Source organism: Zingiber officinale, chromosome 2A (genome assembly GCF_018446385.1).
Source record: "Zingiber officinale cultivar Zhangliang chromosome 2A, Zo_v1.1, whole genome shotgun sequence".
Classification (NCBI taxonomy): domain Eukaryota; kingdom Viridiplantae; phylum Streptophyta; class Magnoliopsida; order Zingiberales; family Zingiberaceae; genus Zingiber; species Zingiber officinale.
In genome coordinates, this window is record NC_055988.1 from 1,822,876 (window position 1) to 1,842,956 (window position 20,081).

At 36.7% G+C, this 20,081-nt stretch overlaps 2 protein-coding genes across 2 annotated transcripts in view; both read left to right on the top strand.

The window, feature by feature from the left end:
* LOC122040485 overlaps positions 1-11,831 on the top strand; it is a 29,269-nt gene extending 17,438 nt beyond the window's left edge. The window contains exons 6-11 of the mRNA XM_042599815.1: positions 8,595-8,946; positions 9,023-9,222; positions 10,694-10,770; positions 11,057-11,158; positions 11,241-11,427; positions 11,512-11,831. Coding sequence (XP_042455749.1) covers positions 8,595-8,946; positions 9,023-9,222; positions 10,694-10,770; positions 11,057-11,158; positions 11,241-11,427; positions 11,512-11,601 — 1,008 coding nt within the window. The 3' untranslated portion in view covers positions 11,602-11,831. The remainder of the gene's footprint in view (positions 1-8,594; positions 8,947-9,022; positions 9,223-10,693; positions 10,771-11,056; positions 11,159-11,240; positions 11,428-11,511) is intronic.
* A 1,073-nt stretch (positions 11,832-12,904) lies between these two features.
* Positions 12,905-16,664, top strand: LOC122040486 (malonyl CoA-acyl carrier protein transacylase-like). Its single transcript, XM_042599816.1, has 10 exons — positions 12,905-13,260; positions 13,757-13,842; positions 13,943-14,009; positions 14,384-14,526; positions 14,605-14,653; positions 14,752-14,889; positions 14,972-15,052; positions 15,955-16,131; positions 16,218-16,304; positions 16,412-16,664. The coding sequence occupies exons 1-10, from the start codon at positions 13,051-13,053 to the stop codon at positions 16,472-16,474; spliced, it is 1,101 nt and encodes a 366-aa protein (XP_042455750.1). The 5' UTR covers positions 12,905-13,050; the 3' UTR covers positions 16,475-16,664.
* Positions 16,665-20,081: the final 3,417 nt, after the last annotated feature.

A 20,081-nucleotide genomic window follows, 5' to 3' on the forward strand; every position in this document is an offset into this window, starting at 1 on the left:
AATCGCTGGAAGAAGCACGAGCCATTGCCATGATTCAGGATCGAACTAAGGGGGGAAACCTTGAACAAAGTAGGGGAGGCCTTGCAGGTCAAGAGTGACCCGATGCTTGAGAGGGACCTGTGGTCTTTTGTTTGAGGGGGGGAGGGGGGGATTGTTGGGGTTGCTAGGTTGTAAACATAGTCTCACATTGAAAACATGGGAAAGATCATGCGTTTATAAGAAAAAGATATCTTCATTGATATGATGCATTTTGGGTAGAGCCCAAGAGCAAAACTGAGGACTTAGGTCCAAAGTGAACAATATCATACTATTGTGGAGATATATAAATTTTTTTGGTTCTTCAGAGGTTATCCTAGTTCTAGGAGGATGGCCTTATTCATGTCCATAATCTATGGTTCCTATTGTGCTTTCGGGCATCCACACTTTATATGCTGGTTTAGAAGTGGCTGATGATTCTCCTAGATTCATCAAGTCTTTGGCAGGTATTGGTAGACTAATTGTGTCATCATCAAATTTTTGGGCTATTATATTTCTATCTTCATCAAAATATAATATCCAGTTGTCTTTTAGCTTATGATGTTGTTTATCAAAAGCCTCTAATTCTCTAAGGTCGTGTCATTCAAATGTATAGCTGCCTCTAAAGGCATGTAGACATATTCATCTAAGTCACCAAAAAAACTTTTAATATCTTCGGTGTTCAAAGTAAAACCCTAAATTCTCGTATATTGGAACCACGAGTTAGGCCTTTATATAGGAAAGAAGATATACACCAAAAGACAAAAATACCCTTATAATTATTCTAACACTGCCCCCTCGAACTTGAGAATATAGATCATATATACCAAGCTTGTTACATATGTAGTCAATTCGAGGACCTCTAAGTGACTTAGTGAATATATCTGCTAGCTGATCATTTGAGTTGACAAAACTAGTAGATATTTCTCCATATATGACTTTCTCTCTGACAAAGTGACAGCCAACTTCAATATGCTTTGTCCTCTCATGGAAGATTGGATTTGAGGCAATATGCATAGCGGTCTGGTTGTCACATATGAGTGACATTTGTATAACCTCTCCAAACCTTAGTTCCTGAAACAACTGTTTTAACCATATAAGTTATTGACTAGCAATAGCCATAACTCGATATTTTGTCTCTGCACTGGATCTTGCCACAACATTCTGCTTTTTGCTTTTCCAAGAAACAAGGTTACCTCCGACAAATATACAAAATCCAGAAGTGGATTTTCTATAAGAGGGAGATCCTGCTCAATCTGCATCAGAATACCCCACCACTTAAGTATGTCCTTTGTTTTCATATAGAAGACCCTTTCCTGGTGCACCCCTGATATATCGAATAATGCGAGTTACGGCATCCCAATGTTCTTTGCACGGAGAGCTAAGAAACTGACTTACTACACTTATTGCAAATGAGATATCCGAACGAGTGACAGTAAGGTAGTTTAGTTTCCCTACCAATCGCCTATACCGTTCAGAATCTGAAAGAGGCTCCCCCTGATTTGGCAGGAGCTTGACATTAGGATCCATGGGATTGTCGACTGTCTTTGAGTTTAACATTCCTGTTTCTTCCAGAATATCAATTGCATACTTCCTTTGGGATATAATGATCCCATCTTTAGACTGTGCCACTTCTATCCCTAGAAAATATTTGAGTTTGCCGAGATCCTTTGTCTGGAAATGTTTGAAAATATGTTTTACTTGTGAAATCCCAAGATGATCATTACCTGTGATGACAATATCATCAACATAAACCACTACATAGATGCAACCAGTAGATGAGTAGCGATAAAAGACAGAATGATCAGCCTCGCTTCGAGTCATGCCAAACTGTTGAATTACGGTACTAAATCTACTAAACCATGCTCTGGGTGACTGCTTGAGACCATATAAAGATTTCCGCAAGCGACATACAAGACCAGAAGACTCCCCCTGAGCAACAAAACACGGAGGTTGCTCTATGTAGACTTCCTCAAGCAGGTCACCATGTAAGAATGCATTTTTGATGTCTAATTGATGAAGAGGCCAATGGCGAATTGTAGCAATAGACAGGAAAAGACGCACGGAAGACATCTTGGCAATAGGAGAAAAGGTGTCTACATAATCCAATCCAAATACCTGAGTATAGCCTTTAGCGACAAGACGAGCCTTAAGTCGATCAACCGTGCCGTCTACACCAACTTTCACAGTAAACATTCATCGACAACCAACCGTTGACTTCCCAGGAGGTAGAGGAACTAGGTCCCAAGTCCCACTGCTCTGTAAGACACTCATTTCATTAAGCATAGCTTGTTTCCATCCTGGATGGGCAAAGGCATCACCTGCAGTCTTTGGAAGAGAAACAGACGACAAAGAAGATAGACAATAGTAATAGGATAGGGAAAGACGATGATAGCTCAAAGAAACATAGTGAGGAGAAGGATTACGAGTGGAACGCATACCCTTTCGAAGTGCAATAGGAACATCATAAGCAGAAGATGAGACCGGAGGAAACGGCGAAGGACTTGGCTCCAAAGATGTGCCCACAGCAGTGTCAGTGTTGGTCGGCGGCAAAGCAGAACGAGGACGACGCTGATAAACCTGCAAAGGAGAACGAGGCCGGAGATGACAGAGGCGCCTCCGGAGGATAAAAGATAGTTACTGGTGCAGGTGGAGAGGGAGAAACCTCGGCCTGGAAGCAGAAGGACCAAAAAAAGAATGTGACATCAGCAGAGATGAAGTACCGACGAAGAGTAGGGGAATAACACTTGTACCCTTTTTGAGACCGTGGGTACCCAAGGAAGACACACTTATGAGATCGAGGAGAAAGTTTGTCAATGCCGGGATCAAGAGCATGAGCAAAACATATAGAACCAAAGACCCAAGGTGGTAGAGGATGAAGAGGCTAATGCGGATAAAGTACCTGATGGGGTATTTTACCCTGGAGAGTGGATGAAGGCATGCGATTGATGAGATAACATGCAGTAAGTACGGCATCACCCCAAAACTGATGAGGGACATTAGAATGGAGAAGAAGAGTCCGAGTGGTTTCAAGGAGATGACGATTCTTGCGTTCTGCAACCCTAGTCTGTTGAGGGGTATGAGGGCAAGACGTGCGATGCAACACACCATGAGATGTCAAGAAGGTACGAAATTGAGTAGATAAATACTCGCGTGCATTATCACTTTGCAAAGTTCGAAGGGAAGTACCAAATTGAGTTTTTATTTTAAGAAAAAAGGATTCAAAAATAGAATACAATTCTGAACGATCCTTCATCAGATATAACCATGTACAACGGGAAAAATCGTCTATAAGAGTAACAAAATACCTTGACCCTATTGTAGAAGAAACATGACTCGGACCCCAAACATCAAAATGAACCAAAGCAAAAGGAGACATAGCCCGACTCTCAATACGAGGAGAAAAAGAACTACGAACATGCTTACCTAATTGACACGACTCACAAGATAAAGACTCTAAGTGAAAAAGACTAGGATGTAACTATTTTAACTTATTAAGACCTAGATGTCTTAACTGATCATGAATAAGTAGTAGAGATGTCGCTGCTGAACTAACAAAAGAGGGTTGTTGAAGCCGATATAGGCCATGAGATTCACATCTGAAGCCAATCATCCTCCCCGTACTCCGGTCCTATAAAGAAACAGATGTATTAGTAAAAGAAATGATACAATCAAGAGATCGAGTAAGTTGACTTATCGATAATAAATTAAAGGGAGCGCCGGGAACATAAAGAACATTATGATTGGACAGAGAAGAAGAAGGATGAACAATGCCAATACTCTGGGATTGAGTTTGGGAACCATTGACCATGGTGACCATTGGCAAATTACCAGAAGTATTGAGGGAGGAAAATAAGGATTTATTACTAGTGATATGATCGGTGGCCCCAGAATCAAGAACCCAAGGACCCGAAGAACGAGATATGCCAGCAAAGTACCAACGTGTGCAATGGTAGCAGTGGAACCCGAAGCCTGACGATCCTCAAATCATTTCAAAAAGTCAGTATAGGAAGGTGTTGGAGTTGAATCCGGTGTCAACTGTGAAGTGGAAGCTGAAGAAGCAACAGAACTCTAAACGACCTGGGTAGCACGAGGAGGACGGCCATGTAGACTCCAGCACTTATCAATCGTGTGTCCCAGTCGGTGGTAGTGATCACACCAAGGACGGCCTTTGCCACCCTTGCGAGGTGGAGGTCCTTTGTGTCGAGAGACCAAAGTTGACGAATCGACAGGAACAGAAGAAGGCAACGTTAAGACTTTGGTCGGGATACGGAGAAGAGTTGCCCAGGTATTCTCCATAGTAGCTTCTGGGGCTGCTCAGGATCTGGTCACGGACATGAGAATAATCTGTGGACAGACCATATAAAGCCAGAGACAAAAAAAAATTCTTCCGATTTTCAAGCTCTTCAACAGGATCGGCCACAGGTGGGAGTAGTTCATTTAAGTCACAAAGAAGGCTAGAGACTAAACCCAGATAAGTTGACATTGAATCCTTAATCTGATGGGTGCTGAGGATGGTCATGAGATCTTCACAAACTTGATAGAGTCGCTGAGAGGTGTTTGCAAAGAGTTGTTGAGCTTGTGTTCAAACAGCTTTACAGGTTTTGTGAGTACGGAAGACACTCCTAAGAGATGGATGGATGGTGGCTCGGATAATACAACACAACTGAGCATCAATCTTCTTCCACAGAGGACGATCGGCGACTTGAACATCTTCTTCAGTTTGAGTGAGATGTGTCTCATAACCCTGTCCAACAAGCCAAAGCTCAATGTGAGATGCCCAAGAGATATAATTTTTACCATCCAATTGCTCGGAAGAAAGAAGTGTAGTGATATGTTTGGTAAAGATTGAGGTATCTGGCTTTGGGGCGCCAGATGTAGCCATGAATAGAATTGTGAACCAGGCTATTGGAATATACGAAGTGAGCTTGCTTATTTTGGAAGAAAGATGAAGGACAGTGATGTGCTGGTGCTACCGGAATCAAGAAGAAAGAACAGTGATGTGCTGCCGGAGTCAAATACACACTGAATTCATTTGATATTCCTGTTTACGCAACGACATACATGGGAGTTGAGCAGTGAAGATGATGTAGGTTCTGTTCGGAGATAGATGCCCACACCGAGATTGCTGGAGTTATGCCCACCTTCGCAACCACGTCCGTGGGAAGTCCACAGCAACGCTCAGTGATGGAAGAAGAAGAACAGGCTTACTAGAGAAGAAGATAAAATGGCTGGCTGTTCCCTCCTTTGTTAGAAACTCCTTATGTTCGCTACCATGTCGACAGGGAGTTCGCCTGAGGCTGGGGACCTCGTATTAGGGCTCTCTACTGGCGGAGTGGATCTGCTCTGGCAGCACAACTGGTGGTGAGGGGTTGCTGGTGACAGGGCTTGTTGGCTTCGAGCCGAAGCTAGGGCAGAAGACGGCTAGGGTGAGAAGCCTGGCCTGGAGACGAAAGCAACGCCACGGCTTGAGCGAGGTGAGAGACGCGTCGTAGAGGAATGAGAATGCAGCGGTGGAGGATGCGGAGAAGATCCGTGAGGTACTGAGGTTGGATTCGAAGAGGGCCCAGACGAAGTCGATGGTGAAGCCTCGATCGGAGAGACCGCGTTGCTGGGCGCTGGCGCGAGGATCCTTTCTGTGGGTGGGATCGGGGACTGGGAAGACGCTCGGGAGGTGGAGACGGAGGGAGCGGCGGCGCAGGGGGAACGGATGGGGAAGAGGCAAAACTACGGTGGCACAAGGAGGAAAGAAATTAGGGTTTAAACTTGGCTCTGATATCATGTTCAAAGTAAAACCCTAAATTCTTGTATATTGGAACCACGAGTTAGGCCTTTATATAGGAAAGAAGATATACACCAAAAGACAAAAATACCCCTATAATTATTCTAACATTCGGATATATTCATAAGTTAAAATTTTATGCTACCTTACTAGCTTGATGTATTTTCTGTGTTTTACTAAGTCTAGATGTCTTTTTCCAAGTTGTTTAACAATTGTAAAAGGATCAGTAGTTTGTCTAAACATTAAAGTGAAATGTTCTTCGATAGGTTCATCAGTCTGGGAGTCTTTCTGAGAAGTTGATGGCTGGGATCAGAAAATCTAACAGAAAAATTTTCATTTATGTCTTCATACATAATAGATGTTGTTGGTTTTAAGGTTGTATTTAGATTGTCTAGACTTATGTTCCATTCCAATCTTGATAAGATTTCGGAATTGAATTCTCTAGGTTTGAGAAAGTGAATTCCTTTAGTGGTGAGTGCTTCAATCATATCTATGATTGTGACTATAAAGTGATTATGAATATGATTAATAGTTTTTCCTAAGAAGATTATGTCTAATTGAATGTTGTCCAGAGATAGTTTACTTAAATCTTTGTTCAGGTTATCTAATGCTTCTTTCCACTTTGTGGTTTGAGTGTTTCCTGAGATAGTTTTTTTGTTCTAAGGAAACTAATCTATTTTATAAAAGAGATATTCTATAATGAAGGGAAGTTAATAAAGCTAGCATTTTGTTGTTTTGCTGGTTTTTGGAGTTGGTCACTTTTCTCGGTGTCTTGTTGGTTAGTATCCGTCTTCCTTGGTTATTGAGAATTGTTTAGTGTATTCTAAAGCTTCTTCATAGTGTGTATTTTCAAATCTAAGTTTGTTCATTGATACTTAATTTCAAGTAGTTTATGAAGAGCATCTAGCTTTTCATAAAGTTGAGTCTTATTGCTTACAATCAATTTCTTAGATTGTAATAATAAGGCTTAGATTCTATGTCTGTACTTAAATGTTTTCTGTAAGTTTAAAATATCCTTTTTAGTGGGAATATTTTCGGATTGTAAAGTTCTTTTTAAGGATTCTTGGGTATTTTTGAGATAATCAAGATTCCTTAAGACTTTGGCTTATTCTGGACTAAGTTCCGAGATATGTTATCAAACCTCTGGAAAAGAGTTTGAAGTTGTGTTTTTAAAGAAATTCCTAAACTTATCAGTAAGTCTGTGAGGGAATTTAAGTGTGCACTTTCTGAGCGAAGACAGTTCGTATGTGATTTGATTCTAATATAACAACTATGTTTATTTTGGTTTGAAGTTATGATTGTTCTTGGTTGTAAAGTTAGATCTATGTAATCAAGTTTCTTTACAATCAATTCCTTAGATTATAATAATAAGGTCTTAGACTCTATGTCTGTACTTGATGTTTTCTCTAAGTTTAAAATACCCTTTTTAGTGGGAATATTTTTCAACTTAAATTTCTTTTTAAGGATGCTTGGGTATTTTTGAGATAATCAAGATTCCTTAAGACTTTGGCAACAATCCGGTTATGCTGCACTAAGTTCTGTGATATGTTATCAAACCTCTAGAAAAAAGTTTGAAGTTGTGTTTCTAAAGAAGTTCCTAAACTCATCGGTAAGTCTATGAGGGAATTTAAGTGTGCACTTTCTAAGTGAAGACAATGCGTATGTGATTTGATTCTAATATAACATCCAGTGTTCTAAATGGCGGTTGCCTAGGCGGGAGGCAGGTATCAACCGCACTGCCTCAAGTTGAGGCGGTGCTTTAGGCGGTCACTCACCATATTTCGCCACTGTGTGGCCTAGAGGCGTCGTCTAGGCCTGGCAACGGGCTCGGAGGTATCGCCCGAGCCCGACGACGCGCTTGGAGGCGTCACTCGAGCTCAGCAATGGGCTAAAAGGCGTCGCTAGGACGCAGCGACGTATCTGAACTCGTAGTGCAGTCCTGCCAATGCGTCTAACTCGTCACCCTACTAAAACAAGGTATGCGAGTAAGTTGTAAGTTAGGGTTTAATTCAATTACTTTAGGTTAATAATTTTAATCAACTCCTAGCTATAATTGTTTAAATATATTTAATTAACGCCTAATAAAATTATCCCATTAATATATATATAGAGATTAAATTTAAAATTTGTAATTAATATCTTTTATTAAAAGTAAATATTATAAAGAATAATGATTATTTATAATATTATGTATAAAATAAATTCAACTGCCTAGGCACCGCCTAGACAGTTGAGGCGGTAGGCGGTAGGTGATCATTGACGCCTACCTCCATTTACAACCCTGATAACAACTATATTTATTTTGGTATGAAGTTATGATTGTTGGCTGTAAAGCTAGATCTAAGTAATCAAGTTTCTTTACCAGATTTGAGGACATTGTACACATTCTAAGTTTCCCAAAGTCGTAAGGGCCCTGGTACCAATATTTACATTTGCTCCCGTGATCTAAGTTTTGTTTGTACTAAGTTTTTTGTTCATGCCATTGTTTTCAAATTCTTGCAGTGTCTTAAATTTGAAGGGTCTTAAGGTAAGGAATTCATGAGATGCTTGTATGCCCAAAAATGACAAAAACAACATACACCTAATATATCCACGTGTCTCATTTTTACATTTTACTTAAGAGGTTCACATGATTTTTTTTATACTCCAACTAGAGGGGTGGTTTTGGAATTAATAGCTCCACGGTGCTTATTGGGCTGACAATTAGTATCACCGACATATGTATGGTGTAGCTATCAATTTTCTAATCAATTGAATTACTCTTTTCCTCTTAGCTATACCACTCTCATTTTGTTAGGCTGAATCAAATAAAGAATTGCAACAACTAAGGGGTGATGTCAAGGAATCCGAGAGGATGGTTCAGGGATTACGAGATCAAATTAATACACTTGAGTCCAGACTTCACTCTTCTATGTTGCAAGGAGTTACATATATGGAGGAGTGTCCAGAACATGAAAAAGTCATTTACCTTATTGGCGGTTATAATGGTAGCTCTTGGTTGTCAACATTTGAATCTTTTTCTCCATTTAATGACAAACTAGTTCCTCTAAAACCAATGAGCTCTGCACGTTCATATGCTTCTGTTGCAACATTGGATGATAATATCTTTGTTTTGGGTGGTGGTGATGGCAATTTGTGGTATAAAACAGGTGCTATTTTGTGTACTTTCTGATGAATTTTAAAAATGTGTATCACAAGCCATTGATTCTTTTTTACTTGATGAAGTCGAGTGTTACAATCATAGGAAAAAAGAGTGGACATCATGTCCTGAACTGATTCGTCCAAAAGGGAGTCTTGCTAGTGCTACTTTAGACCATAAGATATATGCTATTGGAGGAGGAGATGGAGTTTCGTGCCATTCTGAGGTTGAGATGTTTGATCCAATGCTTGGAAGGTGGATCTACAATCAGTCAATGCTTCATAAGGTATGTTGTAAAGGTGTTCATTTCCTTTGTAGCACTTTCATTATCGATGGTCAAATCGGAATTTCCTTTTTAGCTCTGAACGATGCTACATTAATGTGTTGTTTTTCTGGTATATTTTTAGATAATTTTAGTCAGTCATTTTAGCATAACTATTCCCATTCTTGTTAAAGAGATTAATATCTTAGAGAAGGGAAAATAGAACCAAAGAGCCACATTCAATATTGTTCTTGTTGAAACTTCAAAATTTTCATTTGTTACTCAAAGCTTGGTTATTCTGGAAACAATCTCTTGCAAAAAAGCAGGATAAGGCTGCGTACAATGGATCCTTCCATGGGATCCCGTATAGCGGGAACTTCGTGTACTGGGCTGCCCTTTACTCAAAGCCTGGTTATTATGAATTATTGGACTAGATGCTTGGCCCTGAGGTCATCTTATAAAATAAACAACAACTGAATAATATCCTGGACGGTGGAAGGTAATATCCAGTAAATTAACATCTCATTTATCACAGCTGATGTTATTATATGGGATTGAATCCCATCATCACATTTACAGTTGTGAATTGACTTGACTGGGCTAGGCATGGGCCAGGCCTGAATTGACCGGATAACAGCATGTTGGACCAACCACAGCCCAACTCAAATCGACTGGCCGGGCTCGTGCCAGCTCAATTTGAGCCAGGGTCCGAGGACCTAGCCTTTGCCTGGGCCCAAGGGCATGCTGTGCAGGCCGAACTATCCCAGCTTGTGGACCCATTTTTATTTTTAATTTACTTTATGAACTATTACAAAATAATAATAAAATCAGAAAAATTGGAATTTACTATATATCTATAGGTATATATTGGTGGGCTTGGCTTGGCTTGGCTCGCGGGCATTGCTAGGCCCAATCTCGTGTCACACCAAGCATGGCCCAGATTTGTGCTGTGCTGGCCCAGTTCGTCCGTGCTGGACTGGCCATGATCAACCCAGTCCAATAAACACCTCTGATTGCATGTTGCTACTGCTAAAGCTGAAGCACTATACATTTTAGTTGAGAAGAATCACCATTGCAAGTTTGAATTCGGTATCTACAATGTCTAAGGTTCACTCTGCTTTGACCAAATCATGCTTACAGTAATTCTATCAGAACTTGTCAACCAATAATCCACAAGATTGGACCCATAATCTCCTTAAGTTTGTGGGATATGGATCAAGTCATATCAGATGGGCTTGTTCAAGCTCTTAGAATATGAAAAGGTTGACAGGAAATTGTCAGTGTTCACGCATAATATATTTGTTATTACCCTTGAACTTTTAGTAGTTTTCGTTCACCTCTCTTTTCCTTACAATATTTTGTGTTTTTGGACCGTGGAGGCATAGTAGTGCATGCATATTATAACAAATTACCTTTCGATCTTCCCATGATTCACTCAGTTTTTTGCCCAAATCTAACCGGCATATGTGATCCATTGACCAATTGGTTTTTCCAGCGATTTGCTACTGCTGCAGTTGAACACAACAGAATACTGTATGCTGTAGGTGGATACGATGGGAAAGGTTACTTGACGTAAGTTTTTTCTTACAACTATTAAGTTTGAACTGATGATGTAATTAAGCACTATTTGCTATCCTACCATTCCATTGTCAGTCTTCAATGACTTCAAATATGTTGGAAAATAATTTTTTGGCAATTGCAACATTCAATCTCAGTAAAGGAGATGAAAGCCAAATATATTTGTTTTCGTATACCAGGATGTGCTTTTTAGGATGTGATCTTCAAGAATTCTGCAATTTTCCAATTTTATTCTCTTTTAAGCTGAATTAGCTGACCTAGGTGAGTTTGACTTGTCCAGGTCAGTTGAAAGATACGATCCACGAGAAGGTTACTGGAGCAGGTCTGCGAGCATGAATCTCAAAAGGGGATGCCACTCGTTGGCGGTCTTCAAAGACAAAATGTGAGAAGCGACCGACGAAGAAACTAAAGGTATGTTTCTATCAACCACCATATGCTCTGACCATAATCTTTTCTTGTTCAAGCTATGCCATGGGAGGATTCAATGGGGAGACAATGGTGTCGAGTGTTGAAATTCTTGATCCCCGACTCGGTTCATGGATGATGGGAGAGCCAATGAACGTCCCGAGAGGATACACTGCCGCAGCTGTTCTAGGCGACGCTATATTCATCATCGGAGGTCTCCAAACCACCAATGACATTTGGGACACGGTAAGTTGCTCAATATAGTCTTGCACCAATGTGAGTCGTCGTCATCCAACATATCGAACAAACCGAGTTTTCTACCGGTGATAGGTGGAGTACTGGAAGGAAGGGAGCGGTTGGACCATTTGCCAATCCAAGACATTGGGAAAGAGGTGCTTTTTATCGGCCACCTCCGTGTAAATAATTAAGTCGATCGATCCCCTAGCTCTTTTGAATCTTATTAAGAACATCTTCCTCTGGAAGTGAAGGGCCATAGCGTTTCTTTTGGAGTGGGCAACGGGGATATGAGAATGCTAATTGTAGTCCATACTGTGTATCCTTTCAGGGCCAACTAACCAAAATTAAGGTTGGTGATGGTGGTCATTACTTGTAATGACTTTTCTATCAATATAACTTGAAATTGTCATTAATACTTGGGAAAATTTGCATGTAGTCCCTAATCAGAAACAAAATTTTGCATGCAGTTTCCATTGATAAAAAAATTTTGTTTTCGCTCCCTAGTTAAATATAATGGACACTAATTTATCTAATTATCTCTGATATTTTTAGATATAAAAAGTCTAAAAATAAATATAATTCTTCTTAAATTTAGCACATTAAATTAGAATTTAGTATTTTTTTTATTAAGTTGAGTATGATTTTTTTTCTCACCTCAATTGGATAGAAAATATATTAGATTTAGATGAAAAATATATTAGATTTTTTTTAAATGATAGTTGAATTTAGGAGAAATTATATTAGGTAGAAAAAAAGTCGTCCTCAATTTGATAAAAAAATATTCGATTCTGGTTTAAAATATTAAATTTAACAGGAATTATATTCATTTTTAAATTTTTTATACTTAAAAAATATAAGGGGTAATTTTAATAGAAAATATATTTGATTCTAGTTTAAAGTCTTGAATTTTAGAGTAATTATACTCATTTTTGGATTTTTTATACCTAAAAAATTTGAGGGGTAATTAGAAAATCGTGTTCAATTTGATAGAAAATATACTCTATTCTAATTTAAAGTGTTGAATTTAATAGGAATTATATCTAATTTTGGATTTTTTTATCTAAAAAATACGAAGGACAATTCAATGGAAAATATATTCGATTGTAATTTAAAATGCTGAATTTAAGAGGAATTATACTCATTCTTATATTATTTTTGTATCTAAAAGATTTTAGGAGCAATTAGATTGTGATATTTGTTGAAACAAATAAAATTTTACATATTGTCATATAGAAAATAGAAATAAAATTTTTTAGACATAGGAATTACATGTAAAATTAATATTATGATTAAAAAATTTTCTCTGAAAAAAAAATCTTATTTGGGTGATGATGCATGCTGCAATTCACCCTGGCGTTTGAATCGACCTGACCTCTCTGACTGGTTTGAGCCAGATGCCAAGTTCGACCCGATTAATGAACCGGTCGCGGTTTCCTGACCCGACTCGATCTATAGGCGGACGAGTCGAGAGGAGACCGTTGGGCCCGGCTCTCCACCTCCCTTTTCGCCTTCTTGTAAGCTCCGCCGCTCTCTTTTATCTTCCTCGCGGACGGTGCCGTCCCGCCTCCACTTCGTCGTCTCGCTCCGACCGATTGCTTCCGATTTCGCTGTCTCACTGGTTGATCAACAGCCATGGCGTCGGCTTTTACCGCTCTCCTCCCCTTGTCCCCGCTCCACCGGATCTCCCCCGTCAACAGCGCACGGAGGTCGTTCCCCTGCCCCAGGAGCCTGTGGAGATCTAGGGTTTCGATGAGCGTCTCTGTTGGATCCAGATCGTCCGTAGCCAATGACGCCCTCTTCCAGGATTACAAGTCATCCACTGCCTTCTTGTTTCCTGGACAGGTAACTCGATGCTGTCTACACGCTTTACCTTCTTCTTTTCCTGGTTTCCTTCGTACCTGTGGCGGAATAAATTTATGTAGAGTTTTTATTTTTGAGACGCGTAATGTTAGGAAAAACACTGAATTAATAGGGTATAGTTTCCAGAAATGTGAACTCGAGTGATATGTATGTGAATGAAGAACCTTCGTACGATATTCACGAGCGGATGTTTCTTCCAATTAAAACCTTTTAATTCCTACTGTTTGATCACCATGGTGATATTCTGATTTTGTTAAATCTATAATTTTGTTTTATCTCTCTGAAATATACTTTCAAATATATATATATATATAGACATGGGTCATTCTTCATCTGTTTTAGCACCAAAAGGAACTACCTAGAGTAGACAGATGTTTTGGTTCAAAATTGTTTCTGACTGCCGAACTATTTCCAGATGTTCCAGATATCCCTGTTGTTTTTGTCATACTAGATTTTTTGCTAAAACTCTTCTTGGTAGGGCGCACAAACTGTTGGAATGGGTATTGAAGCCCAGAACGTAAAAGCAGCTGCTGAATTATTCAGGAAAGCAAATGAGATACTTGGGTATGCCTATACTCCTGTATAGAAATGCTAATTGCAACCATACTTTAAGAGTTTCTCCCAAAAAAATATCTAACTTTTGATTTTATTCCTTTTGGCCTAGTTTTGATCTATTGGATGTTTGTGCAAATGGTCCAAAAGAGAAGCTTGATTCAACAGTTATAAGCCAGGTACGGGAATGCAAAAATGTGTATGCAACCATAAGTTGGTCATTATTTCTTTCTTCTGCTCTTTCTCTGACCATTTACAAGCAATGAGTATTTTTTGTTTTTCTTGCTGTCCAAGTAAGCAAAATTGTTGTGATTAGTCTCTTGAATGTAAGTTATATTCTATCCTCTGTATTACTGTCATTAGAGGTTCATAGTAGTGCTAGATTGCACTTCCATAAACGTCTCATTTTTCTACTCTGAATTAAGCAGCTTTACATTTCATTAAATTATCTGCTATGTATTCATGGAATCCTTTTACCGTATATTCAAAGACAATTTGCTTGTCATTTCAATCAAGAAAATTACTCAACACTATGTGATAAAATTATATACAGCCTGCCATTTACGTCACTAGTCTAGCTGCTGTTGAAGTATTGCGAGCACGTGAGGGAGGCCAGAATATAATAGATTCTGCAGACGTTGCTTGTGGCTTGAGCTTAGGCGAGTATACAGCCCTTGCATTTGCTGGTGCATTCAGGTATTTAAGCTAGTGTAGATCTTCTAGTTTGTTTTGTCTCTGCCATTTGTCTTTTTGACTGAGTTTATTATTCTCCAGTTTTGAGGATGGTCTCAAGCTAGTCAAACTAAGAGGAGAAGCAATGCAGGTTGGTGTTTAAATTCAGAGTGATATGCTAAACTATTTTCTTTTCTAGCTACTGTAATTTCAAGAAAATAATTGCTCTTAGCCTCTTTTTCTGCTCAGGATGCAGCAGATGCTGCCAACAGTGCTATGGTAAGCATCATTGGACTAGACTCTGACAAGGTTCAGTTGTTATGTGATGCTTGCAATGAAGAAGTCGATGAGCAAAATAAGGTTCAGATTGCAAACTTTTTATGCACGGTATGGTTTAGACCCAATGCCTTCTTTAGTATCTTGCAAACTCTTTGAACATCACCTCTAATGGAGAGCATATGAATTGCAGGGTAACTATGCTGTTTCTGGAGGTCTGAAGGGAATTGAAGCAGTTGAAGCTAAGGCAAAGTCTTTCAAGGCTCGGATGACGGTCAGTGCCTTTAGTTTCTTATCATTTTGTAGCACAATCGTCAATTTTCTTGTTGAACGTTTAGCACATTGTTCTTGTCTCAGATTTATTTTTTTATTATCTTCTTATCATGCTTGAGGAAAGAAATCTATGTCAAATGGGTCTATTAACTAAGAAAAAGATCATTTTTTTTTCAAAATTAAGTAGCTTAATTCTGAAATTATGGTTATGATGTTGGCTTTGATGTTATTACACACTTCAAACTACGTCACTGACATCTTTTTATTAATTTTCTATTTTTCCTTGACATTATTTTTTGCAAATGATTTTATTGCATTAGGGACATGAAACTATATTTGTTTAGGGTCTATTGTTTCTTTTGTCAACAAATATAAATAAATTAGGTAAAATGTTAAACTTTTACTACGTTAACCAAACTGGCATGTTTGTATCTTCCCTAGCTTAAATTATTTCTCAATTTTGTGAATGAAAATGCAGCAGTCCAGCCCTAGTTATCTAAACCATACTGGGAGTCAACCAATTAGGTTAGATGAGATACCTACGAGGAAGCTAGGAATCACAACTTTTGAGATTTATCAAAATAATAGATCTACCAGAAGCAAACATATTGATCAAAAAATCATAATTCCCTTAATTAATGCCTAGTATTAAGACATTGCTGTTCTTCTTGATGTCTCATCTGGCTGACTGATTCGATTTTGGTTTCTTGATTTTCCAGTTTGAGTATACCCTGGATATCCCTTGGCCATTTGTAGTCTCATACCTTGTATAACTCCATGGTGTAATTTGAAAGTCTCAAATACAATCGGTTTATATTTCAGAGAATCTTACTGAATCCTTCCATTTTTGCTGAGTGTTGATGTTGAGTCTGTACTAAAGCCAAATGAATCATTCATCACCAGGTACGCCTTGCCGTTGCCGGTGCCTTCCATACGGGCTTTATGGAACCCGCCGTCTCCAGATTAGAAGTTGCACTAGCATCCACAGAAGTCAGAACCCCTAGGATACCGGTTATATCAAATGTGGATGCCCAGCCACACTCTGATGCCGATACAATCAAGAAAATTTTGGCTCGACAGGTCTTATTGTTGGCCTTATCTTTACACTATTTACAACTTGAAAAGATGATTCTTTGTAAAGCCTTATCGAACCAATTCTTGTTTAGGTCACTTCACCTGTTCAGTGGGAATTAACTGTGAAGACTCTGTTAAACAAAGGGCTGAAGAAAAGCTACGAGTTAGGACCTGGAAAGGTGATTTACACCAGAAGATCACAATCCTCTTAAAAAAAAACAGTTTTTTGTCCTCAGAACTAGAGTTTCATGTTCCAAAAATTGTCTTAAACTATAAGTTTCATCAGGTCATTGCGGGGATCGTGAAAAGAATGGATAAATCTGTCGAGATCGAGAACATCGGTGCTTGATAAGTTCTCCGGAGGAAGGAGCATACTGTATTTCTTGCGACCTTAGTGGACCTTAGTCGACGGTGAGTTCTAATTTCTGCTTCCATGGTAGGATCAAGTATCAGATGTTCAGTTTGCCTGTGGAACAGGGTGCATAATTCGTTTGTGTACTAGTTTGAACAATAAGGCACTTAAAACTCGGTTCTTTTTCCCTTTTTTTGTTCCCATTTTTCCCCCCACTTCACTTTTTCCAGTCAAAAACATGGCCTTTCAATTACCTAGCAAAGGAATTTGTTTGTGTGTGTATATATATAAAATACAATTACAATCTAAAATGCTTGAAAATGCAAACGATTATAACAACAAAAGTAGGATTAACAAAAAATAAAAATTCACTATAAAAAGAATGCAGCGGTAGTGTTTTTCAGACATATTACATGAATTAATGGATAAATTTTTATTAATGAAAAGTTCATTTATCTAATAGTTGGTGATATATTTTTTTAAAATCAGATCAATAACTTTTAAAATTAATAGATATTTGATGCAAATTATAAACAATAGGATTAAAAAAAATCTCTGTAAAAAAAAGTTTGGCTGAGAGTTGTATGAATTTTTTTACATAGGTTGAAGCAATACGCAATATACATGATTGACTAAAAGTTAAACACGTTTACTGAGTTTAAATATAAAAATAATAAAACGATTCATTAAGACATTAATTTTTCTTAGATTTTACTATTTTGTTTTAAGAAATGGTATACATTTGTATAATCTTACACAGATTCAAATACTACAATAAAATAAGATTGGATCACTTATATGATTTATTTTAAGTGGAGCTCTTATTTTCTATTATATAATAATTTATATTTAATTAAATTTTATTTTATTTTATTATTACTAATCAAGTTTTTTTTTTTTTGATATTTCTCTTTCTTGTTTAATTTAAGTATTGTCATACTTTCACATCATTAAACTGGAACATTTATTACTAACATAAGTACATGTTTGTATCATTTTAAATGTGTCTCTCGAAGTTTTTCCTCAATAGATGCAACTCTAACTTTTTCTTTAATGTTTTCATTGCTTATTCTGTCCATTCCTGTATATCCACACGACCACCTTAACATCCTTATATTTACAATTCAAATCTTCTATTTATGTGCTGATTTATAGTTCAGTATTTAGCTCCATATAACATAAAAAGTTTAACTCTGATTTTATAGAAGTTTCCTTTAAGTTTTAGAAATAGTTTATTATCACATAAACTACTCGATGTTATCCTCTATTTCAACCATCCTACTTATATTTTATGTAATTTATCTCTTTCAATCTCTCCATCAGTTTGTTAAAATGATCTTAAATATTTAAACCTCTCAGTTCCAAGCAACTCATCATCTATTATCTTAACAATTATCTCATTAAGTCTAATATTTCTATACTTAAATTCTATATATTCTGTTTTTATTCTACTAAATCTAAATCTTTTCATTCTATTGTTTCCGGCCAAAATTCTAGTTTAATATTTACTCCTTCATATGTTTCATCTATCAAAATAATATCATCTGCAAACAACATACACCACGGTACTGTATCTTAAATGTGTGCAGTGAGTTCGTCCATAATTAATGTAAAAATATCGAGATTTAAAGTCGATCCTTGATGTAACCCTATCTTTATTGAAAATAATTCAGCTATTTCGTTTGAAGTTTTTTACTCTGATTGTTATATCTTCATGCATATCCTTAATTAGTTCATATATGTTGCACTAACACCTCTCTTTTATAAAATTCTCCATATAATTATTTTTGGAGATTCTATCATAAATTTTATCTAAGTCAATGAATACTATGTGTAGATTATGTAGATCTTACTTTTGCTCCCGATAATTTTCATTTAGTTGCCTAAGAAGATATATAGTTTTTATTGTCGACCTTAACTCTTTCCCAAAGTTTCATGGTATGACTTATTAGTTTAATATCCCTATATTTTGTATAATTTTGTACGTCTCCCTTATTTTTATATAAGAGAATTAAAGTGCTTACCCTTTATTGATCAGATATTTTTTTTCATTTTCAATATTGTATTAAATAATTTTGTAAGTCATTCAATACATTATTTCTGTATACTTTCATACCTCTATCGGAATATGGTCAAATGACATTTCCATTGTGCATCCATTTAAAGTTGGTTCTAAAGTTTAAATTCTACGATAAAAATTTAAATTTCTATATTTATTTGACCTACTTAAATTACCTAAGTTAAGTTTGTTAGCTAAACCTTTATTAAAAAATTGATAAAATATCTCTTCGACTGTTCTTTTATTTCTCCATCATTACTAATACTTTATTGTATTAATATTTAATATATTTTATTTGAATAAGATCTCTTATCTTTCTTTTTTTCACTTTAGTTATTTTGTAAAAATCTTTTTCCCCTTATTTTGTATCCAAATTTTTATATAATTATTCAAAATTTTCTTTTTTTATTTTATTCACTATGTTCTTAGACTTTTCCTTTGTTATTATATATTAAAGTTTTTCTCATTCTTATAAATATATAATTTCTTATAAATTGTTCATTTTTTTCTTCACTTTCTCTGGTACTTTTTCATTCTACCACTAAGATTTCTTAGTATTTTATATTCATTTGACTCAACGAGTACAATCTTAGTTACTATTTTTAACCTTAATATTGTCTTATCTTATATCGTATTAGCTCACCATATATTTTACCTAATGCTTATATTCTTATCTTCTCCTTAAATATATTTTGTTTTTCATTTTTTAACCTCCACCACTTTATTTTAAGAGTCATGTGTATATATATATATATATTATTGATACTATACTTGAGATGTATATCCAATACTATTAACATATATGTTGGATAGTTAAGATTTTTTCATAGTTGACTTGCAATCTTTACAAATCTTTTTATCTCTTTTCCTAATCATAAGAAAGTCAATTTGTAATTTATTATTCTCACTCTTGAACATGACCAAATGTTCTTTTTTTCCCTTGAAAAATGTATTAACTAAAAGATCATATATTATTACAAAATCTAATATACTTTTCCTTTCTTCATTTCTTATTCCTTTAGTCCCCTCAAGACGGATCTCTCAAGATAATTGGCTAGAACATTATAGTATTACCATCATATTTCTTATTTTTCATTCTAATCTACACATTTAAATCACCTCATATAAAAATCATTTCATTTAATAAAATATTTTGTAATACTTCATCTAGATCATTCCAAAATTTTGATTTAAGAATTTCATCTAATTCTACTTGTCTTGTTCCTCTTTTCTAACTACTTTCACGATTTTAAGAGAACAACTAACTGACAATCTAACATAACTCTCCTATATCCGGACTTGAAACCAACCATCACTAGTTTGTCGTAGACGAGTTATCACACAAATTCACATAAGATCCTTAAATACATCACTAACAGTTGTGATTAACCCAACTTAACTACATTATATCTATTCACATTTAAATTATATCTGAATTAAAAAGGAAGCCTTTCTGCTCCACACCAACAAAAACATGAGATAAGCGCAGGCTATACGATTACTACATTCACGAAAGCTTTATTCGTAAAATGGTACTCAGAAACA